This window comes from Dendrobates tinctorius, unplaced genomic scaffold, assembly GCF_039654945.1.
Source record: "Dendrobates tinctorius isolate UK_male_01 unplaced genomic scaffold, ASM3965494v1 ptg000120l, whole genome shotgun sequence".
NCBI classification, from domain to species: Eukaryota; Metazoa; Chordata; class Amphibia; order Anura; family Dendrobatidae; genus Dendrobates; species Dendrobates tinctorius.
Genome location: NW_027361788.1, coordinates 34,502,156 through 34,526,769, shown reverse-complemented (window position 1 = coordinate 34,526,769; position 24,614 = coordinate 34,502,156). Strand labels below are relative to the sequence as shown.

The 24,614-nt window shown below is 45.9% G+C and overlaps 1 protein-coding gene across 3 annotated transcripts in view; it reads right to left on the bottom strand.

Annotated features, from left to right (window-relative positions):
• CAMSAP1 (calmodulin regulated spectrin associated protein 1) overlaps window positions 1–24,614 on the bottom strand; it is a 110,009-nt gene that overhangs the window by 14,629 nt on the left and 70,766 nt on the right. For 2 of the 3 annotated variants that reach the window (XM_073541136.1, XM_073541135.1), the window contains exons 6-13: window positions 13,922–13,954; window positions 6,033–6,174; window positions 4,846–4,985; window positions 4,658–4,754; window positions 3,859–4,027; window positions 3,209–3,300; window positions 2,854–2,938; window positions 122–2,411 (exon numbers count right to left, since the gene is read on the bottom strand). In XM_073541136.1, coding sequence (XP_073397237.1) covers window positions 122–2,411; window positions 2,854–2,938; window positions 3,209–3,300; window positions 3,859–4,027; window positions 4,658–4,754; window positions 4,846–4,985; window positions 6,033–6,174; window positions 13,922–13,954 — 3,048 coding nt within the window. The remainder of the gene's footprint in view (window positions 1–121; window positions 2,412–2,853; window positions 2,939–3,208; window positions 3,301–3,858; window positions 4,028–4,657; window positions 4,755–4,845; window positions 4,986–6,032; window positions 6,175–13,921; window positions 13,955–24,614) is intronic. The other variant, XM_073541137.1, reaches the window with a different exon arrangement.

The window sequence follows — 24,614 nt, the reverse complement described above, 5'->3', positions numbered from 1 at the left end:
GGAAGCGATTAGTCACAGGTATTATGTAATGTAAAGCCTGCGCACTTCATAGTATGGAAATGCATGCAAGACAACCCCCCAAAAAATCAAGACAAAACAAAAAAGGATGCGCACTACTTGCCTTAAAAAAAAACCCGACCCCAGACTTCTGATCTTCACTTATGACCTCGGTGGAAGTCTCGGACTGCTCCGCTCCGATCTGTTCCTCAGGATCCTTCAGTTCTGAGAGATCGACCTCAATCAGGCTAGCTTTGTTCTTTAGCCTGTCGTCCATAGGAACGTTTTCTTTGTCCAAGGTCTCTGAAGACCCCAAGCGTCCACCGTTCACAGAGTCTCTGTGCATTTGTTCTGAAAGAATATTAGCATCTTTGGAGGTGGACAGGAGAAATGTCCGCTGGATATTGTCCTCGTGCAGACGGAAACTACAGGCAGATTTATCCTGGGAGGCTTTCACTTGCTCTGCCCCATCTTCTGCCATATCAGAGGGGGCACAAGGTGATTTCAGAGGAAGGACAGACTTTAAGTGGGGTAGAGTTTCTATGCTGTGGGTGGGTGTTATCAATCGTGATGTTTTTTCCTTGGTGGTCTTATGTTCAGTGGACCGCGAGAACCTGGAGTTACGTCCCTGACCAAATCTCTTGCGAGGGCCGGTCCCAGCTCCTGTCGGGGACAGGGGCTCCATGAACTGAACAGGTGGTTTTAATTTATGGTCTTGGGTGCCATTTTTATGATCCGGTAATACAGAGCCCGGAGCCTTCATGAGCAGCTCTTGCTGCTGGGAAATTTTCATTATGGCCTGTTGTAATGTGCTGATGGTTTCATTTAGCTTTTCGATGGAGAGGTTACACTCGTTCACATCTACCTCAGAGTCGGCGTCATCAGGAGTAATTACGTTGCACACGTCTCCTTCTAAATCACCCTCCTTGGGCTTCTGCTCAAATGCTTCATGAACTTTAGATTCTTTGGACTCTATGTCATTTTTTTCGAGGTGCTGCACTGCCTGGGCCTCCTCCAGGTGCTGCTTAGTGTAATCCTTGGGGAAATGTTCTGGCTTCAGAGGTCCGTCAGGTTTCCCTTTTTTAACAACGTGCAAGAAGGCAGCTTTGCCGAGTTTTAAGCGTTGCCTTGCGGACAGTGACTCCATTTTCTTCTTCTGGGTCTCGATGGCCCGCCGCTTCTCCTCCAGCTGCATATGGAGCTGGACAAGTTCAGAAGCGAGGATGTTGGCATGGTCTTTGTTCTGCCTGGTGGGGCTCTGTTCCCTCCGTTGCTTCCAGGTGGTCAGAGGAGGCGGGCAGCACTCTGAACCATCTGGGGTGGTCTTTTGTGAGCTGCTCGTGCTAGATTTGGTCTCGTAGCTATTCAGCCTCTGAAACTTCCTCTCTGCAAAGCTGGTCATTCGGATACTTCCACTAGCCATGGAGACGCTGCTAACCTGGGATATGGTGCTCAGGCATGGACTGGATCGCCCACTGGCATCATCCTTATCGTCGTTCTCCTTTACCTTCATATCCTCCTGCAATTTGGCAGACTCTGACTCCTCTATGTACTTGCACACCGGGAGGGAAGGAGACAGGTCCTGTTCACAATCCTCCAGATCCAGATGATCAGAGTCAGAGTCATTCCTTAATACTGTCCAAGTGCTTTCTGGATCTTGTTCTTTATCTACCAGATGTGCGGGTTTCTCCTCATCTGCAGGTTCTAATTTAGAATCGTGAAGGAAAAACCCGACGTTGAGCTGCTCTGACAGGTCGACACTGCTGGTCGCAAGGGGTCTTAATGCACCACTACCATTTTCCGACGGGAGGGGATCCACCTGAGAATAATCTGCAGGGGGCAAGTCACAACTACTGACTGGGGTAAACGTTCTGTTAAGATCCCGTCCGGTGTGATTAGTGGTTATTTTCTTTCGCGGAAAAGACTGCGACCCCTCGTTCTGACGTCTGGAAACAAATCCTCTGGGCTTCACCTCACCATACTCCTCTCTTTTGTGGACATTTTGCTTTTCTTTTGCCGGTCTGAGAACGGCAGGCATTAAAGGCTCTAAAAAGAAACTCTCAGGCTTTCCATCTACATCCCCAGATATCCTTCCCGGGGATCGTGCAGTGCCGGGATGACTGGAAGCTCGAGAAGAGATACTCTGCAGTTCAAGGTCACCGTGACTTGAGGTGTCGTTAGGTCTGATAAATGCGACGAGTTCCTCTTCATCGTCTTCTATATCTACGTTTCCCAGCAGGCTTCTTGAGGGGATGTGTGTGGAAGAGCTGGTGGGGTGGTGCTTGGGAGTTGCATTTATGATATTTGAAGCCAGGCTATCCTTACTGATTGACCGGGCAAGACTAATGCTATCGCCAGAGGTGGCATCAACATCATCAGCACAATGGAGGGCGAATGGAGGCTGGGAAAGCGGCCTGCATAGAAAGAGAAGAGCATAATTAACAGGTTTTTTCTTGGAGACATGTCAATATATCAGATTACTGCAAATAGCAGAAAATTACCAAAATTGGTCTTAGGAGAGATGAATATGACCCCAGAAAAGCAGGAGATCCAACTTATAGCCCCCGATTCATCAAAACTGGTCTTGATAAGGGTTTGCACAGACCAGTGGATCAGGAACGAGACATGTGAAAGGTGCTTTATACTCTCCACTGAGAGGCAAGCAAAGCATGGGCTTAAAGCAGATCTACAGATCCCTCCCCAAGATCAGTCACACAAAGGTGGCGGTGGTCAGAAATCATTACATTAAATATATACAACTTCTATATTGTCTCATAAGCAAAAAAAAAAAAAAAAAAGAAACAGAATAGAGAAGGAGATTTTATACATTGAATACAACTTGGAGGTGATAGTGACCTTGGCTTCTTCTCTGCCCAAGCCATCACAGACGATCGAGGTGGAACATCAGAACGCGTCAAGGAATTCGAGCGATCTCTATCACCTAAAAATTAAAAACAGATAATGGTTTGTGAAATCTGAAATTCACACAAACTGTACATTCTTGTAGGATGAGCGAGCATAGCATACTCCTTAATAAAAAATAAAATGGAAAAATTCAGTCAAATATCTAATGTGTATGGGGGAGAGTGTCGCCCAAGGATTAGACCTATCAAAATTTAAGCGCTCGTTATTTTCGAGTCAGAAGTCTCAAAATACAGGCAAACTTAAAACTGGTCATCAGAATAAGATGGTGTGGTAATCGCACACTTACTGGGGCTATCCTCAGATTGTACGCTCTTCTGTTGTTTTTGTCGTAAAGGAAGCAGTGGATGAGATGGGCTGAACGCGGCGCTTCCTTTCCCACTGAATAATGATATAGAAAACGTTAATTACGGGTCTTGTGTGATAACGGGGAAAAGCAGAACACACACAGTACAGGACACTGATTAAATCACAGGAGAACAGATATAATTAAACATCATTAACCCAGAACAGATCTTCAATTAATACATAACTTCTGCTTTCTGATTCACCCGTGATTAAAACAGCCAGAAGTAAATGTATCCCGTCTGCGTTCCCTGCAGATCTATTGTATGGAAAAGACTGAATTATCACCTTGAGGGCTCATTTACACTAGTGTCTGAAAACACAGGATATGTTATGTGACTGCTGCAGCCAAATCAATGAAGTAGATGACACGAGACTGCCAAGGCCAGTGATTGGAGGCAGCGGTCATGTGGTGCAGATTTAGAAATGTAAACCAGCATCTTAGAGGCGGAACTGGAGTTTTAACAGGTAAGTAATGATTGTTTCATTATGTAAAGTAATTACGTGGTTCCCCCCATTAGTTGACTGCTAAAGTTCTCCGACGAGATCGCAGAGCGATGATTTTCATAATTTTAAGAAATCTAAATCACTCACTTCTCAACGTCTTCAGGCTGCAGGAAATTTCTGCTCCCGGAGTCAGACGTGTTATGAGCCAACGAATGGAGGTCTCCTGTGCCAGAAGGACTGGCCATAAAACTCCGCTTTGTTGCGTTGGATATCGGAATCTGCGGACGACTATTTTTGTGCGGTAATACTGCTTTTGCTGTCAACATAATAAATAAATAATAAAAAAGGAGTACAACACTGTGGTGGTCTTGGCAGCTGGATCACAAAACCTCTGACATGTAAAGCAACATAAAAAGTGTTTTTTTAGTGTGTATTTTTTTCCTTTTAAAGAGAACCAGTCTCCTTTAGAAAATAATATCTATCCTGCAGATATAGTAGTAATTTTCAGGTAGAAAGTGCTTACATCGTGCCTGGCAGGCTTACTAGAAGGGAGAAGACGTCGTTATATCCTCCCTACGGCTGCTCGCTTACAGTCATTGGGGTGGTGCAGGCAGCAGCGATTGTCAATGCTCACTGTACAGTGATCATGGCTGTCATCAATCCCCAGCACTTTGACAGCAGCGTGTGTGCAGAACAGGCTGTTAGTCAAAATGCAAAAGAGTGCCTTCAGTCGTGATCACCGTGCAGTGAACGACGACTGGAGGTGAGCAAAGTTCTCATATAGTTTGCAAAGATATCTAAAATGAAAAAAACAAAAAAACAAACCTGCATTGGTGACAGTGAATGGGAGCAGGTTTATGCACTGGTCTAGACGCCCAGCTTCCTAGTATACATGTTAACATAGGCAGCGGTGTAAGGCAGACATGACCAGTCACATCACACGCACCTTCTTTAGACTCTTGTATGTCTCTCGGCTGTACAAAGTCAGGCTTCACATTCTCGAACCACCAGAAAAGCTCGGCAATAAAAACCATTATATTTGGCTGGGGAAACAAACATCAGTTATTCCAATATATGCATCCTACTTTGCATTCTTCAGTACTTTTTCTTTTACAGCACCACAACCCTCCTTACCTTCAGGACCAATGAAGTATACAACATGTCCTCGAGGGTCAGGTAAAAACACTTATTTAGATACTCGCTGGAGAACTCCTTCAGGAGCTGGATGTTGTACAGGCTGTCGGCGATGGACGGCACTTCTTTTAAACAGATGTCTGTGGGAGAGAGAACAGCTATGTCCGAAGACTGCGCAGCACAGATTTAACCCTACCCAGAAAACGATGCTCAGATACTACATTGCTGGTGGCTGAATGAGCCACTTAACTCCTGCAGAGAAAAAGGATCAGGAAGGAAATTGTGAATAACGGGACCACTCTGACATAAGATGGTGGAGGTCCTCATGGGGCGGACAGCTTATATAACACCTCAGCAGCTGCCCACTGTCTTTTTACATAGCTGAATTGAAGGGATTGCCGAATTTTCTACCTCAATGAGCGCCTGTTACTCGCAGGCCTGAGCTGTGCGCTCTCCCATGCTGCTAAGCCAGCTCTGCAGCATCAAATGGGAGCAGACTATGAAACCGGGGGGACAAACAACTTGCAAGCGCTGGTAGATTACAGAGATGGCGGGTGACCTAGGCCACAAGTATTAAACCACACAATCAAAAATCCGAAGACGGAGTGGATTTTTAATAAAAGGTAAGTTGCTTGTTTTAACCCCTTTAAGAATTAAAGACAACTCTTTTAATGATCCTGCAATCTAAAAGGTGTTGGACATACCATCGTCTGTACGAGACAGCCCATTCAAGAAGATAAGGCATAACCCCATCTGACTCCACACTGTTGATTCCCGCCACTCCAACAATGATGAAGCATCCTGTCCATCAGTTACATGACCAGTACAGCCAATCAGTTGCCTTAGTGGTCACATGACAAACCTACAAACATCACCACCGAGGCAGGCATGAAAGATGGACAGGATGTCATCACTGCAGGACTGAAGAAAATAACCAGCTTGGTGGCCAATTTAACAAGTACGATAATTATTTTTTTTAACAATATTTCCTTCTACCTATGTCAGAGTAATGCCATACTACAGATTTCTGAAAGGTAGTGGAGCCCTAAAACTAATGGCGGGTCCAGATATGAAGTCTAAGAAATGGTTACAAGACAACGGGCATTAAAAGGAAAAAAAATGGAACAAGGAGAACAGGCGAGTCTCCTGACAATTATAGCTGTGGTTCTTTCAGGTACGCTTCCTACCATCCAACTTCATCAGTTCTGGGCAGTAGAAGTGTATAACAGTCAGCAGGGCGGCGCCATCGCTGATATCCTTCATTAGGTCTTCTAGTAGTGGGAAGAAAGGCAGCTGTCTATTTGATGGGTGATCCCGACGGTAACGGACCTGAAACGGCAAATGTCAAGTATTATCACACGGGTATGAATGAAAAAAAAAAGCAAAACCTTTCTTACAATCATGTGAATAAATATATTTTAAGCTAAACAACTAAAAAAAAAAAAAAACAAAAAAAAAAACACTAGAGAAGCAGGTGAACTGCGCAGCTAGAGATGGAAAAGTATCAAATATCCACACTGTAAGGACACGACAGTAATAACCACACAAAGGGCAGGAGGAAACCGGCCACTACACAGCAATGACAGAAATATCTTGTGGCTGATGATTTATATATATTGTGTGTATATTATGAGATATATATTTATATGTATATACACATATTTGATCTTTAATAAATGGTTTCTCCAGTGGAGAAAATCCATTTTCCTAACCCCATCAGGGAATTAGGAGTGAGGTCTTCTGTTCCGGATCATCATAGTGGAGTTACAAAATGCATCTCTCTGGCTGTGGAGGACCCCCTGTATTACAGATGCCGACAGCTGTGGGAGCGTGGCAGAGAAACTGGTGTCAGTATTTCCCCTCAGATTACAGATGACCACTAGTGGTCCTATCCTATAAACATTACATGAAAGTCGTCCAAATACGCCATTTTCAGGAGGACCAGCCAACCATATGCTGCTTACTGGGGTCCTCCTGACTCTCCACAGACAGATGACGTTGGGACAGAGAAGAATCCAGGAGTTGGAATTTCAATGGCCATTTCTTCTGCTTCCAGGAAAGATAAGGTGCCACCAGAATGGTCTGGCAGCAGCCTTCTCCTCTCTACCCGGTGACCACACATGAACGATTGGCCGAGCGCTCAGGTGAATGGGGGAGTCTGGGGAGAGAGCGGTCAGCCAAACGTACGATCAGCCGACAGTGCTCTCATGCCTATGGCCAAATTTATTAATTCAGCCTACTATCAAGGCATCTTTCTAGCAAGCAAGGTTTCTCCCAGCAGAGATACTCTTTAAAATAAAAGTAATGCATTTTGGAACCACAACAAATAAATATCCATATCTTGGCCACAAATGCAGAGTTCGGCCTCTGGTATTCATTGCTTAAACTTCTGCAGCTACAGCAGTATCATCAGCCCTTTAACACTGCGGCCAGTCACTAGCCATTCGCTGTCTTTTAGCGTGCGATTGATCACCCTGTAGCGCCAAACAAAATCTGCAACTATTCGCTTGGTGATAGTGTAGCACTTGCTACTAGAGAGTGCACCCAGGACAGGAATCGCCCTTTCCAGCTACGCTAGGCTCTGACCCCTCCTCTTTGAGGTCCATCAGCCCGGAGGGAACACTAAGGACACTAAGTAAACCAGAAAAAAAAAAAAAAGTTAGTTCCTCCCCTGCAGTATACACCCTCTCGCTGACTAAGATTTCTCCAGTTCAGTGAAAAAAGCAGGAGGAGCATAAACAGTCAATAATACCCATAACTAAGTCAAAGCCTAAGAATGCTACAGTTAGCCAATAGGCTAAACAGGGTGGGTGCTGTGTCCCCCAATGATTGGCTCAGAGAAAAGGATTTTAAGGTGAGTACACAAAAATCCCTATTTCTCCTACGCCTCATTGGGGGACACAGACAGTGGGACATCCAAAAGCAGTCCCTGGGTGGGGAGCATACATCTGCTAATACCCCATGTACCACTGAGTCAACAGTGAGGTACTGCCGATTGCAGGCTACATCCGCAGAGGCCTGAGAAGAATTAGGCAATGTTTGTAAAGGTATGCAGGCTGGATCAAGTCGCAGCCATGCAGACAGGCCTGAGAATGAAATTGGCAATATTTTATAAAAAAGTATGCAGACTGGACCAAGTCGCAGCCTTGCAGATGTGTTCTGCCGAGGCCTGGTGCCGAATGGCCGAAGAGGCGCCCACTGACGAGGTAGAGTGCGCCTTAATCCCCACTGGGACAGGCGCGTTCCTGATATAGTAGGACTACTGAATTGCCAGGGGAATCCACCTGATTAGTGATGCTTTGACACGGCTAGACCCTTCCTATTCCCCTCTGGAAGCATGAACAGGGCATCTGACTTGTGGAAGGGAGCCATCCGCGAGATGTACCATCTCAGGGTCCTAACCAGATCCAGGGTGTGGAGGGCCTTCTCAATGCGATGGACTGGTGCCGGACAAAAGTAAAGGCAAAACAATTTCCTCGTTGAGATGGAAAGAGGAGACGAAATTGGGCAGGAAGGACGGGGACATCCTGAGAACTACCTTTTCCTGATGAAAAATTCAGGAACGGAGAACGGCAGGACAGAGCTGCCAATTCCAAAACTCGTCTGATTGACATCATTGCCACTAGAAAGACCACCTTCCAAGAGAGGATGGACAGTGTCACGTCCTGCGGCGGTTCGAAAGGAGCTTCCTGTAAGGCCCCGAGAACCAGGTTAAGGTCCCATGATTCCAATGGCCTTCTATAAGGAAGCGCCACATAGGAAACTCTCTAAATGAACGTCTTGAACTGAAATTTGGTGGCAATTTTGCGTTGGAAAAGCACTGACAAGGCCGAAATTTGGCCCTTGAGCAAGCTAAGCACGAGAGCTGATTTTAAACCAGATTGAAAGAATTCCAATATGGCCGAAATGGCCAGAGGTGATCGACCATGATCCTTGCACCACGAAAAGAAGGTTTTCCAGGTGCGGTGATAGATGCACATGGACACAGGCTTCCTAGCACTAATCATGGTGGAAATCACGTTGTGAGTGAACCCAGCCTGTGCTAAAATCCAGGATTCAACGGCCACGCCGTCAAAGACAGGGCCCCGGAGTTCTGGTGGTAAATCGGTCCCTGCGAGTGTAGATCCATGCAATCTGGAAGTCGCCAGGGGACGTCGGCAACTAGTTGTATTAGTTCTGCATACCATGCTCGGCGCGGCCAATCTGGCACGACAAGGATCACTGGTACTCCCTCTGCTCTGATGTTCTTGATGACCGTCGGAAGCAAGGGAGGAGGAGGGAAGATGTAAGGGAGCCGGAACCGGTGCCATGGCAGAACTAGCGCGTCCGCTCCGATGGCGCATGGATCACGCGATCGAGCAATGAACCGAGGAACCTTATTGTTTAGTTTTGAGGCCATGCGATCCACATCCGGAGTCCCCCAACGATGACAAATCTGTTGAAAGACTTCCTGATGAAGAGACCACTTCCCCGAGGCAAAGCCTTGGCGACTGAGAAAATCTTCCGCCCAATTTTCTACACTCGGCCCAATGGAGGATGTGACTCGCTTCGTGCACGGCCATCCTGCTCCGGGTACCTCCCTGGCGGATGATATACGCTACAGCCATGGCGTTCAGATTGGATCCGGATGTGACCTGCGAGGAGACGGTGGAAACTTCGTAGAGCTAATCTGATCGCTTGCATCTCCAAAATGTTGATGGGGAGACTGACTCTCGGGTTGACCAATGACCCTGTGCCGTGTGGTGACGAAAGACCACTCTCCCGCCGAGGAACTTGCGTCGGTGGTTACTACCAACCATCTTAGTGGGAGAAAAGACCTCCCTTGATTCAGGGAGGACCTCAGTGTCCACCACCTGAGGGATTGCCTGACCCGCAGGGACAGAGGGATCCGACGGTCCAGGGAGAACGGGTTCTAGCCCTAAGCTAACAGCAACGCGTGTTGTAAGGGACAGAGGTAGATCTGTGCAAATGGAACTGCTTCCATCGCTGACACCAACTTTCCTAGAACTCTCTTGCCGAAACGAATGGAGTGAGAAAACAGTCACGCTGCCTGTTGTAAGGCTTGGGTCTCTCCTCGAGGGAGAATGACCAACCCGCGGGAAGTGTCCAAGATCATCCCTAAATGGAAAATCTGCTGAGCCGGTTTTGAGAAAGACTTTTCGAAGATTATCTTCCACCCCAGGCGAGAAAGTGTATTTACTGTTATCAATGGATTCCTCGCAGGCTGGAAGGGACGGACCCTTGATGAGCAGGTCGTCCGGATACGGTAACAACACCACTCCCCGAGAGTGGAGAATGGCCATGACAGCCGCCATGACCTTGGTAAAGACCCTGGGGGCGGTGGCGAGTCCGAAGGGAAAGACAACGAACTGGAAGTGTTCCTTGTGAATTGCAAAACGCAGGAACTGCTGATGGGACGGGCAGATTGGAATGTGAAGGTAAGCGTACTTGATGTCGATGGATGCTAGGAACTCTCCTTTTTCCATGGAAGCGACAACTGATCGGAGAGATTCCATTCGAAATCGCTGTACCCTGACAAACTGATTTAACAGTTTGAGATCCAGAATGGGACACATCGTCCCGTGCTTTTTAGGAAAGGCAAAAAGGTTTGAATATAATCATCTGAACCTTTCGTGATGAGGGACCGGAATGACTGACCCTTAGCCGAGCCTGAACAGCCCGAAGGAATGCTCGTCTTTCTTGGGGGGAGAGGAAAGGAAAAACCGAGTTGGAGGGGTAGAGAAAATTCAATCTTGTATCCGGAGGACACCAGCTCCCTGACCCACTTGTCATTGGGTAGATCTATGAGATTTGACTCCCCTAGATCCAGAAGCCCTAGGCCTGGGTTTCCAAGAGCGGTTAGGTCTGTATGAGACCTGGGAGCCTCTGTCTCCACACAGGGACCGACCTGAAGAGAAGGTAGAGGAGAACCAACCAGAATTGTTGCGAGAAGATCGAAAACTCATCGGCTGTTGGTTGCGAAACGGCCGAACAGCCCCTATTGTTGAGGAAGGAATTTACTTTTCCCCCCGGTAGTATCAGAAATGAGTTGGTCCATTTTCACTCCAAAACAACAACCCGTTTGAAAGGGGAGAGAAGACAACGATCTTTTAGGTGTGGCATCCGCCCACCAGCCGCGGAGCCATAGGGCTCTTCTAATGGAGATCGCATTAGCGGCAGTTTGAGCCGCGCAATTGGCGACATCAAAAGAAGCGTCTACTACAAAGTCAGCTGAGTAAATTATCTGCCTGGTGACAGTGGTTGCCTCCAGAGGAAGATTGGTGCCTTGGAAGGAAGTAATCAGAACTTCTGCCAAAGCGGCCATTGCCTTAGTGACCCAAATTGCCGCAAAAGAAGGAAAAACCGCTGCTCCTGAAGCTTCAAAAACTGAACGGGCAAGGTAATCAATTCGACAATCGGAGGGGTTTCTGACTGAGGAACTCTCAAACAGATAGGAGCGTTTTACAAGCAAGATGCGATACAGGAGGGTCCACCGGAGGAGACTGTAACCAATCCTACATTAGGTCTGGAGGAAAAGGGTATTTAGCCTGAGTAGACTTTTGCCTTGTGAACCGCTCATGTGGCCGATCCCTGTTTCTGGACGGCTGGTAAATAACGTGCGCACACGCTAGGTTTTCTTAAATGAGCTAGGGTGTGCTGGAGCGGGAATATTTTCCTCATCCAACCTCAGAATCCTCTTGACTGATTCTATAAGAGAATCAAGCGACTCTTGATGAGTTGGGGGATTCTGAGGGGCTGACGTGTCAGATTCGAATTCAGAGCCGTGCTTGCTGTGAACCTCAGGAGAGGGCGAGCGAGGGACAGGAGTCACCGACGCTGAGGCGCTGACCGTCCCTTGGACGAGTATGGTCCCTGCTGGGAAACGGTTCCCGGCCGACGCCAGAGTCCTCCTCGGGAGGTAAGGACGCCCTGGGTCAGAGACTCCACCGACCGTGACAGGGACACAGGAAGCCCGTCAGCAGCGGCAGCGAGAGACATTGGAGCGCAGGTCAGGGCGCATTCCGTGCATAACGGATTAGTCTGTGCACTGGGTAAGGCAGACTTGCAAGTGGTACACACGGTAAAAAACGCAGTGTGCTTTTTAACATCCCGTTTAGCCTCCTTAGATTGAGGCATAGCGCTCCTGAAAGGGTTAACAGCAGTCTGTCTGCATCTGCAGGGAATGTGCCATGAAGGGGTTAAGCTTTAATCTGAGGGCAGATCGTAAGTAATGAGAGGCGCCAAGAGGAGGGGGCGCTAATCAAATTGCGGCCTAGTAGGCCAGAAAAGCTGGGGACTAAGTTTTTGGCCTACCCGAGTGTCGAGAGCAGGGGGGGGGGGGGGGAGCCGCGATGGACCACCGGTGCACCGCTGCTGACATTAAGTCAGCGCTTTTCCCGGGGGGCAGGACCCGACCCCATACTTCCACTCCTGTGCCCAGGCAGGTCGTCGCTGTCCGGGGTCTTCTTGCCTCTCATCCTCCGGGCGATGTAGCAGAGCTGGAGGTGGTCTTAAAGGGGGTATGCTCAATCGATCCACCCTGTGGTAGGGGTATGGAGAGCTCTGGGGCTGATTCAGGGCATCCGAAAAAGCTCTGCTCAAGTCCTTCTCCATGCACTCCTGTGCTACGTCTTGTTGCGCTTGCCCTCGTATCCGTGGAGTACCGACCGTAAGGGAACCATCGTCAGAGGAATCAGCCCCATTCTTCGCAGGAAAGTGTATGGGGAGGTATACTCCGCGTGCTTGCCTGTTGGTTCGGGGGAGAGCGGGCCGTAGAAAGGAACCGTCGCCCCCTTCACTCCGTTAAATAAAAAAAAATTCACAGAAAATTAAAAAATAAAATAAAAACTGTGGGGTCTGAAACCAGACCCAAGTGCCTCCTACAGACACTAAGCAAAGAACTGGAGAAATCTCATCCTGTGAGAGGGTGTATACTGCAGGGGAGGAGCGAACTTTTTTCTGGTTTACTTAGTGTCCTCCTAGTGGCCAGCAGCATAAACACCCACTGTCTCTGTGTCCCCCAATGAGGCGTAGGAGAAAAGTAGGTCTATGGCTTGGGTGGTAAATGATTACCTCTAATAATATAATAAAGATCAATTGCAAATAAATTATATATATCTCATTGTACACAACCCCACAAAATACTTCTAAGAAGGTTAAATATATATTCCTCTAAAAATGTGTGTGTGGCACTAACATAAAAATGAACGCAGGGAAAACAGGCGACTAAAGTCCTACTGACCGTACGTCATCCTAATATGATGCATTAGTAAGCTGAGCGTCGGCAGGAGAGCAAGAGACTGAATATGTCCAATGTGAGGCAAACATTTTCAGACTTTAAAAATTTTTCGACCACACGTGGCGAGAGAGAGAGACTGTAGTGCACACCATCTTAGCCACACAGGAGAAAGGGGAACAAACAGAAAAAAAAAAAAAAAAAAAAGGGGAGGCACTGGTGGGAATGGCAGCAGGATTGAAAGAGGGGATAATATATTTAAAAAAAAAAAAAAAAAAAAAAAAAAAAAAAAAAAGGATGTCTGATCGTGCTCCCACAGGTCAGATATGTTAGGTAGGAAGAGATTAAATACTATACCACTCGTGCAAACTCCACAGGTTCCAGCATGCAATGCGCTAGTGCATGCATTAGACCAGGCTTTTACAGACACGGATGGAACAGAGAGAACAACCGGTTAATGAACAAACGATGGGTTAGATGAGAGATCAGTCACAGAGAAAGACAGATGGACAAAAGCACAGAGCCATGGGCAACGCCAGGGTGGTTTCTCTTCCTCGTGTGGATATTACGTACATATACGGCACACAATTCCAATAATGTCTGGGCCCAAATTTTTGGATATAGAAATAAATAAATAAATAAATATATATATATATATATATATATATATATATAATGTATTTTTCTTTTTCTTTTTGGAGGGGCGGCTTTGTCGTTCTGTTTCATGCTACTCGGCGGCAGACGTGGAGAGAGAGTATGGAGAAGCTGACTGCAGTTACGCTACAATGAGAGTGTGCCAAGGGTGGATGGATGACGGTCACAGAGAGGGGCTTCACTTACAGGTACTAACTTCCAATACCATTTTGAAGGAGACTTTTCAGGAGACAAGGAAAATAAGTTAGGCAGAAGTAAGGAAAGTCATGCAATTTATTTAAAAAAAAAAAAGTTGCTAAATACATATTAGTTATATATTTTAACCCTAAATCAGAACTTTCCATTCTTTATGACTTTGAGAAAACAGACCATTGATCCATGCATAAAATATCACACAAGTATTAAACCATGTGTATAAAGTAGCCGAGCCAGGGAAGATCTGCCTATATGCCAATCTGCAGCAATAGGTTAATTCCCTGAGGCAACCGCCACAGGGAAACATTAAAAGGCCTGTCCTGGGTTTGTATCTTCAGGAGAGCACCGCTCCCCAGCTGCACAGCTTCCTGCTGGTCAAGGACATTGTCCTCCTGATTGACAGGAGCAGCAAAACCAGTGGCCGAAACTGTGAGCACTCCCATGCAGCAGCGGAAGAGCGAAGATGGCCAAAATTGCTCAGAACCAGCTGCTTCCTCCAAAGCACCGGTCATAAGATTCCCACACCACCATCAATAGCCATCAAATTAGCTCCTGTGCATTCTAATAGTGTTTTTATATGCAAAAGGTAGAAGCTGACTTGTGTCAGAAAATCATTTTAATCCCCGATATGTAAGTTAAAGGGAACCTGTCAGCAGGATTGTGCACAGTAACCTACAGACAGTGTCAGGTCGGCGCCGTTATACTGATTACAATGATACCTGGGTGATGAAATCAGTCTTGTTGTTGTGTAATCTGTATTCATTCTAAAAGGGCCTTTTAAACATAGCGATATCGCTAGCGACATCGCAGAAGCGTCACCGATTTTGTGACGCAACTGCGATATCAGTAGCGATATCGCTACATGTGACACTTATCTCCGACCGGCCCCCCCGCTGGTTATCGTTGATCGCGCGAGATCGTCCTGGTCCATTTCTCGTCGTCGGCGTCCTGCTGGCGCCGACAAGTGACTCCATGGACGCGGGAGGAAGTAGTCACCAGAGCTGCCGTCTGACAGGTACAGTAAGTGATGACCGCCGACCGCTGCTACGTCGCTGGTGAGATCTACCTGTTTGGCAGCTCACTAGCAACCATTTAGCGATGCACCAGCGATCCTGAACGGGTCGTATCGTTGTCGGGATCACTGGTGCATCTCTAAATGTAACGGGACCTTAAGTTTTCTCAGTTTTGAGTTAATGATAATGCTCGTACCCCATATGTATAGTTTCTGACAGGTCACTGATCCATCACTGTGAAAAATGAGGATGAATGAACTCATGGAGATCAACATCCAACACTGCGGAGACACCATCACATGTTTCTCAACGCAGTGATTCTAGAGCAATGCCCCCATCCCTTATGGGAAATATGCAAAAACATGCAAAACACAAGCCGCAGAGACACCATCACGTTTCTCAACGCAAGCAATGACTAGCCAGGTCATTGTGGATGGATACCATGTTTTGGCATAGGTGGTTTCCTTCATTGGAGACTGCCCTTCCCGTGGTTGTTCCTTCCCAGGGAAAGACCTGGTTAGCCATTGCTTACGTTGAGAAACATGTGATGGTGTCTCCGCGGCTTGTGTTTTGCATGTTTTTGCATATTTCCCATAAGGGATGGGGGCATTGCTCTAGAATCACTGCGTTGAGAAACACGTGATGGTGTCTCCGCAGTGTTGGATGTTGATCTCCATGAGTTCATTCATCCTCAATTTCCCCAGTCTTTTACTAGACATTGCTCCTACTAGCCAGTTTCCTACTCCACACTGATGAGGGGCAATACCCCGAAACAGCTGTCTGTGGATGGATACCATGTTTTGGCATAGGTGGTTTCCTTCATTAGAGACTGCCCTTCCCGTGGTTGTTCCTTCCTGGGGAAAGACCTGGCTAGTCATTGCTTGCGTTGAGAAACACGTACTGATCCATCACTGACCTACCCCCTAGTTTACATCATGATTATATTATATACATATTGAAAGAAAAAACCCTTCTGCAGGCAGGCACAGGCAGTGGCGGCTGCGCTGTAGCATGATCACATATGTGCGGTTTGTATAACTAATGTGGTTAAGGTTATCCTGAATATTGCCAAAAAAATCCATTAGAAAATGGCACCCACCAGACCTGCGCATTAGCAGCCATCGGTGATTCGATGCAGGTGTGGACGGCGCCATCTTGGAGGAGGAAATTAGTTTTTTTTCTCTTGCAAGATGGTGCCACCAACGCCTGAGCAGTAACGTATTGGATCACCACTATATACACCGATAGCTGCTACTGCTATTTTTTTTTTTTTAAACCCCTTACTGCCAATGGACGGAATAGTATGTCCAATGGCAGTACCCCCGCTTTGATGTGGCTCCGGCGGAGAGCCCGCATCAAAGCCGGGACAAGCCAGATGTTTTGAACAGCTGACATGTGCCCACAAAAGGAACGGGTGGAATCGTGATCCACCCACGCCTATTAACTAGTTAAATGCCGCTTTCAGCAGCATTTAACACGCGCTTCCGGCCATCGGGCTGGAAATACGCGCACCGCTGACCCCAGTCACGTGATCGGGGGTCATTGGTGCGTCGGCATAACAACCAGAGCTTCTAGCCTCCCATGGAGGCTATTGAAGCATGCCAAAAGTAAAAAAAAAAAAAGTTTTAAATATATATATTATCCGCCCGATCAATGAAAAAAAGGTTTAACCTGATCGCTAAATGGCGTAGCAAGAAAAAAATTGAAACACCAGAATTACCTTTTTTTGGGTCACTGCGACATTGCATTAAAATGCAATAACGGGCGATCAAAAAAACGTACCATATATACTTTTGTATAAGCCAACCCCCTTAATTATGCCCAAAAAAACTGGGAAAACTTATTGACTCGCGTATAAGCCTAGGGTGTAAAATGCAGCAGCTACTGGTAAATTTCAAAAACAAAAATATATACCAATAAAAGTAAAATTAATTGAGACATCAGTAGGCTAAAGGGAATCAGTCACCCTTTTTTTTGACCTTGCAGCTGCCGGCATAGACATCGGTGGCTTATCTACAGCATTCTGTAATGCTGCAAACAAAAAGAACAAGTGGAGTAACCATAAACCACAACAAAAGATGAGATAAGTTATATAGAAAACACATCTTTATTAAAGTTAAAAATATCAAACACTTATAATGCATGAGGTATATAGAGGGTGCAATCCAGAAACAACAGACAGTGAAGAGTCACCATGGTACAAATAGACAGCGGCAAAAGAATAATACAAGTATGGGTCCCAATGTATAGGATACAAGGTATTAGAATAGGCCTAAATGGCAATGCAGCAATCCCATATCAAGATGCAGACATGAACAATCATTAACAGCCTATTACAACATGCACCCCATGCGGGTCAAGTAAAAATAAGTTCACAAGGATATATATCCATATGTCCACATAAAGCACAGTGTCACTCACCCATATTGCCACAGTGCCCAGGTCGGCGCCTCACCTGGGCACTGTGGCAATATGGGTGAGTGACACTGCGCTTTATGTGGACATATGGATATATATCCTTGTGAACTTATTTTTACTTGACCCGCATGGGGTGCATGTTGTAATAGGCTGTTAATGATTGTTCATGTCTGCATCTTGATATGGGATTGCTGCATTGCCATTTAGGCCTATTCTAATACCTTGTATCCTATACATTGGGACCCATACTTGTATTATTCTTTTGCCGCTGTCTATTTGTACCATGGTGACTCTTCACTGTCTGTTGTTTCTGGATTGCACCCTCTATATACCTCATGCATTATAAGTGTTTGATATTTTTATCTTTAATAAAGATGTGTTTTCTATATAACTTATCTCATCTTTTGTTGTGGTTTATGGTTACTCCACTTGTTCTTTTTGTTTGCATGCTATTGGGAGTACTCCACATTTATTCTTATGTCCATATATTAAGGGGGAGTTAGAGTGGGATTTCACCGACTCCTGGCCAATTATGATAAATATGTATGTTTTGATATTTTGGTTTAGAGCATTCTGGAATGCTGTAGATAAGCCCCCAATGTAACCTGAAAGAGAAGAAAAACGCGTTATATTATACTCACCGAGGTGGGCGGTCCGGTCCAATGGGTGTCGCCGTCCCGTCCGGCACCTCCCTTCTTCATGCGATGACGTCCTCTTCTCCCATCCTGTAATGGCTCCGGCGCAGTCGCACTGCTTTGCCCTGTTGAGGGCAGAGCAGTGTCCTGCAGTGCGCAGGCGTCGGGAGAGGTCTGGCGCCTGCGCACTGCAGAATTCTGCTCTGCCCTCAACAGGGCAGAGCAATGCGCCTGCGCCGGAGCCATTTCAAGAGGGGAGAAGAGGACGTCATCGCATGAAGAAGGGAGGCGCCAGACCGGACCGCAACACCCATCGGACCTGACCGCCCACCTCGGTGAGTATAATATAACGGGTTTTTCTTCTCTTTCAGGTTACATCGGGGGCTTATCTACAGCATTACAGAATCTGTAGATAAGCCCCCGATGTCTATGCCGGCAGCTAATAGGGGATAAAAAGGGTGACAGATTCCCTTTAAATGTTTTTGAATATCCATATTGAATCAGAAGCCCCATATAATGCTCCATACAGTTCATGATGGCCCCATAAGATGCTCCATACAAAATACCAGGGCTGTGGAGTCGGAGTCGGTATAAAATGGACCGACTCAGGCTCCTAAAATATATAATAAATTGGGTACAGTAGTTCAGTGCAGAATGTGCTGAATAATTTTTCATAGGAATTTGGGAAAGTTATGAAATGTCCCATAAATGGGTGTTCTATTCCTGGTCTAAGGCTACACTGACACACAGCGCTTTTTGAGGATACGTTTTTCAGCTGCAAAAGCAGATAAGCTTTTTCAAAAACCACATTGCCTGAAAGGTTTTTGAGCTCATAGATAATGTTTTCAATAGCAAAAGCAGATTATAAATCTGCTCTATCCATATCTTATCTGTACAAAAAAGAATGAAAGCCGGGTAGCACACAGACTAACTTTTCTATTTTATTTTTTTTTTTAGCACCAGTCAGGTACACCTCATAGCTGCCCAAAAGGACGCCCAGGACAGGCATTGCTCGTCTTCATTAACACATCAACATCAATTGAGAGTTGGAATAAATAGACTGCATTCATCACCACATCTTAAAATGCAGGTTTTATTTTCAAGTGTAGGGGTGTGCAGTATGAAGTTCTGCAGCAGCTGAGGTGTGCAGTATGAGGTTCTGCCCCCCCCCCCCCCTCCAGGTTTGATCCTGGCTACGCCCATGGTGTGAATGTAGCCTGAGGATCTAGGCTTCGTCTTAGCTGAGATAAGTCATGTAATATATTATATATATATATATATATATATACCAAAATTTTGAATACACCTTCTCATTCAAGAGATTTTCTTTATTTTCATGACTATGTAGCCTGAGGATCTAGGCTTCGTCTTAGCTGAGATAAGTCATGGATTATATATATATATATATATATATATATATATATATATATATATATATATATATATATATACACACACACAGTGCCTACAAGTAGTATTCAACCCCCTGCAGATTTAGCAGGTTTACACATTCGGAATTAACTTGGCATTGTGACATTTGGACTGTAGATCAGCCTGGAAGTGTGAAATGCACTGCAGCAAAAAAGAATGTTATTTCTTTGTTTAATTTTTTTTTAAATTGTGAAAAGTTTATTCAGAGGGTCATTTATTATTCAACCCCTCAAACCACCAGAATTCTGTTTGGTTCCCCTAAAGTATTAAGAAGTATTTCAGGCACAAAGAACAATGAGCTTCACATGTTTGGATTAATTATCTCTTTTTCCAGCCTTTTCTGACTATTTAAGACCCTCCCCAAACTTGTGAACAGCACTCATACATGGTCAACATGGGAAAGACAAAGGAGCATTCCAAGGCCATCAGAGACAAGATCGTGGAGGGTCACAAGGCTGGCAAGGGGTACAAAACCCTTTCCAAGGAGTTGGGCCTACCTGTCTCCACTGTTGGGAGCATCATCCGGAAGTGGAAGGCTTATGGAACTACTGTTAGCCTTCCACGGCCTGGACAGCCTTTGAAAGTTTCCTCCCGTGCCGAGGCCAGGCTTGTCCGAAGAGTCAAGGCTAACCCAAGGACAACAAGGAAGGAGCTCCGGGAAGATCTCATGGCAGTGGGGACATTGGTTTCAGTCAATACCATAAGTAACGTACTCCACCGCAATGGTCTTCGTTCCAGATGAGCCCGTAAGGTACCTTTACTTTCAAAGCATCATGTCAAGGCTCGTCTACAGTTTGCTCATGATCACTTGGAGGACTCTGAGACAGACTGGTTCAAGGTTCTCTGGTCTGATGAGACCAAGATCGAGATCTTTGGTGCCAACCACACACGTGACGTTTGGAGACTGGATGGCACTGCACACGACCCCAAGAATACCATCCCTACAGTCAATCATGGTGGTGGCAGCATCATGCTGTGGGGCTGTTTCTCAGCCAAGGGGCCTGGCCATCTGGTCCGCATCCATGGGAAGATGGATAGCACGGCCTACCTGGAGATTTTGGCCAAGAACCTCCGCTCCTCCATCAAGGATCTTAAGATGGGTCGTCATTTCATCTTCCAACAAGACAACGACCCAAAGCACACAGCCAACAAAACCAAGGCCTGGTTCAAGAGGAAAAAAATCAAGGTGTTGGAGTGGCCTAGTCAGTCTCCTAACCTTAACCCAATTGAAAACTTGTGGAAGGAGCTCAAGATTAAAGTCCACATGAGACACCCAAATAACTTGGAGAAGATCTGCATGGAGGAGTGGGCCAAGATAACTCCAGAGACCTGTGCCGGCCTGATCAGGTCTTATAAAAGACGATTATTAGCTGTAATTGCAAACAAGGGTTATTCCACAAAATATTAAACCTAGGGGTTGAATAATAATTGACCCACACTTTTATGTTTAAAATTTATTAAAATTTAACTGAGCAACATAACTTTTTGGTTTGTAAGATTTATGCATCTGTTAATAAATCCTGCTCTTGCGTGAAGTTTGAAGGCTCTAACTTATTTGCATCTTATCAAACCTGCTAAATCTGCAGGGGGTTGAATACTACTTGTAGGCACTGTAATATATATATATATATATATATATATATATATATATATACACACACACACACAAACAAACACCAAAATTTTGAATACACCTTCTCATTCAAAGATTTTCTTTATTTTCATGACTATGAAAATTGTAGATTCACTCTGAAGGCATCAAAACTGAATTAACACATGTGGAATTATATACTGTAATTAACAAAAAAGTGTGAACCAACTGAAAATATGTCTTCTATGTTCTTCAAAGTAGCCACCTTTTGCTTTGATTACTGCTTTGCACACTCTTGGCATTCTCTTGATGAGCTTCAAGAGGTTGTCACTGGAAATGGTTTTCACTTCACAGGTATGCCCTGTCAGGTTTAATAAGTGGGATTTCTTGCCTTATAAATGGGGTTGGGACCATCAGTTGTGTTGTGCAGAAGTTTGGTGGATACACAGCTGATAGTCCTACTGAATAGACTGTTAGAATTTGTAATATGGCAAGAAAAAAGCAGCTAAAAAAAACGAGTGGCCATCATTACTTTAAGAAATGAAGGTCAGTCGGTCCGAAAAATTGGGAAAACTTTGAAAGTGTCCCCAAGTGCAGTGGCAAAAAACATCAAGCGCTACAAAGAAACTGGCTCACATGAGGACCGCCCCAGGAAAGGAAGACCAAGAGTCACCTCTGCTGCGGAGGATAAGTCACCAGCCTCAGAAATCGCAGGTTAGCAGCAGCTCAGATTAGAGACCAGGTCAATGCCATACAGTTCTAGCAGCAGACACATCTCTACAACAACTGTTAAGAGGAGACTTTGTGCAGCAGGCCTTCATGGTAAAACCACCATGGTTACTTACTGGTAGCCGGGTTTTCCGGAACCCATGACAGCACACCTGAGAGAGGGATCCCCCCCACCAGGACAGGAACCTACTGAAATATAAGGGGCGGCACCTCTCCCCCGCTTCAGTTGGTTACAGAGCATGAGAGGACTTCCCAGTTAGTCACATGTTTAGCCAACACCACATCACACAAATACACCCTATTAACGTGCACACCTATAAGGTGAAAAGGGGGGGGGGAAATATATGGGTGCTGTCATGGGTTCTGGAAAGACCGGCAAGTTACCATGGTAGTTTTCCCTTCACCCATGACAGCACACCTGAGAGATTTTTGGAAAGGAGAATAGGTTTAATCTATAGTGTTTAAACAAGGTTGATGGTGAGGCCCAGGTGGCGGCCTTACAAATTTGATCAATCGATACCTCTGCCTTTTCAGCCCAGGTCGCCACGGCTCTGATGGAATGAGCCTTGATGCCGTCAGGAATCGGAACACCACTAGCTGAGTAGGCTATACTAATGGCCTCCCTAATCCATCTGGCAATAGTCCCTTTTGATACTCCATAGCCCTTTCTGGCACCCTGAAAGGCTACAAATAGGGACGGGACCTCCTCCACTGGCTAGTGACACATATATATTCTAGCAGAGCTCTCTTAACGTCCAAATTGTGGAATTTTTCCTCCCCTGGATTTTTTGGATTTTCGCAAAAGGAAGGAAGGACAATCTCCTGACTTCGATGAAAATCTGATACTACCTTAGGTAGATAAGCGGAGTCTGTTTTTAATACCACTCTGTCCTGAAAAACTTGTGTATAAGGTGGATTTACTGAGAGAGCCTGCAAGTCACTTATTCTTCGGGCTGATGTAAGGGCCACTAAAATAATCGTTTTTAGGGCAAGATACTTTATGGGTAGTTGTTGAATAGGCTCATATGGTTCTTTTGTAAGGGCCTCTAGTACCAGGTTTAGCACTCAAGGGGCTATTCTAGGTATTGGGATAGGTCTAGACCTATGGCAGGACTTCATTAATAATAATAATAATCTTTATTTTTATATAGCGCTAACATATTCCGCAGCGCTTTACAATTTGCACATATTATCATCACTGTCCCCGATGGGGCTCACAATCTAAATTCCCTATCAGTATGTCTTTTTAGAATCTAGCTACCCATCTGTTTGCCGGCAAATTGCAGTTATAAAGCGCGCCCAGTGCGGATACTTGAACTTTAAGAGTATTTACCGCTAACCCCAGCTGTAATCCTGATGGTAAAAACTCAAAGATGTCACTAATTGGGGGCTCTTGCTCTAACGGCTTACTTAGGAACTGCAGCAATTTATTCCATGTTCTGCCGTAGATATTAGTCGTTACCGGTTTCCTACTTTTTGGCAGGGTGGCCACCAACCCAGGAGAGAACCCACTATCCATTAGAAGTGACCTCTCAAATTCCACGCCGTCAGATGGAATCCCTTGACCTGAGCATGGAATATTGGACCTTGAGTTACCAGGTCCGGGATTTCCGGCAGAATCCATGGATCTGAGAGGGACATCATTCACAGCAGAGAGAACCAGGGCCTTTTTGGCCAAAATGGGGCTATTAGGATCACCCTGGCTTGATCTTTCCTGATCTTTCTCACTACCGCTGGGATCAGAGTCACTGGGGAAAAGCATAGGCTAGCCTGAAGTCCCACGGAATCTGCAATGAGTCCACCGCCCAAGGCTTTTCCCTTGGGTTTAGTGAGCAGAATTTCTCCACTTGCCTGTTTTGGTTGGCGCAGAGGTCTATCACCGGTTCCCCCCATAGCCGTATTATCTTTTGAAAAACGGACCGATTTAGAGCCCATTCCCCTTGCTTCAGTGTATTGCGGCTCAGGAAAAATCGGCTTCTATATTTTCTGCCCCCTTTATGTGCAATGCCGCTAGAGAAAGTAGGTGCTGTTCTGCTCTGTGAAAAATGTCGCTGGCTGCCTTCATTAGGGAGTGTGATCTTGTACCCCCCTGGTGATTGATGTATGCCACTGTTACTTTGTTGTCCGACATGAACCGGACATTGCGGCCACTGAGAAGGGGAATAAAGTCTCTTAGGGCTTTGCTTACTGCCCAGAGTTCTCTCAAGTTGGAAGATGCTCCCTGTTCTTGAGGCCCCCAGGACCCCTGGGCCACATGACCCCTTAGGTGTGCCCCCCACCCTGAGGAGCTCGCATCTGTCAGAATTATGTCGGTCACTGGTCTGTCCCATGGCATCCCTGATGACAAGTTTGTCCTGTCTAACCACCAGTTGAGAGAGTCCCTGACCTCTAAGGAAAGCTCCAGTCTTCCTACTAAACGCCCTCTTGGCGATCTTTGTGCTGATAGAACCTCCTCTTGAAGCTGTCGGGTGTGAAATTGTGCCCACCTGACCGCCGGGATACAGGATGTCAGGGTACCTAGCAACGACATCGCGTTCCTCAGGGTCATGCGAGGTTGGTCTCGGGCAGCCAAGGTCACATTCTCCACCTTCTCTATTTTGGCCTCTGGCAGTAGACAGGCTTGTTGCTCTGAATCCAGGATAAAACCTAGAAAGGTCTGCTTTTTTAGGGGCTGTAGTTTCGATTTTTTGACATTTACCATACACTCCAGTTTCTGTAGGGTGTCGGTTACTCGTCTCAACTGTATTGTACAGTGGTCTTCTGAGCTGCCCACTATTAGGAAATCGTCCAAATAGGGTATTACAGTTGTGGCCAAAAGTATTGAAACCCCTGCCATTCTGTCAGATAATACTCAGCTTCTTCCTGAA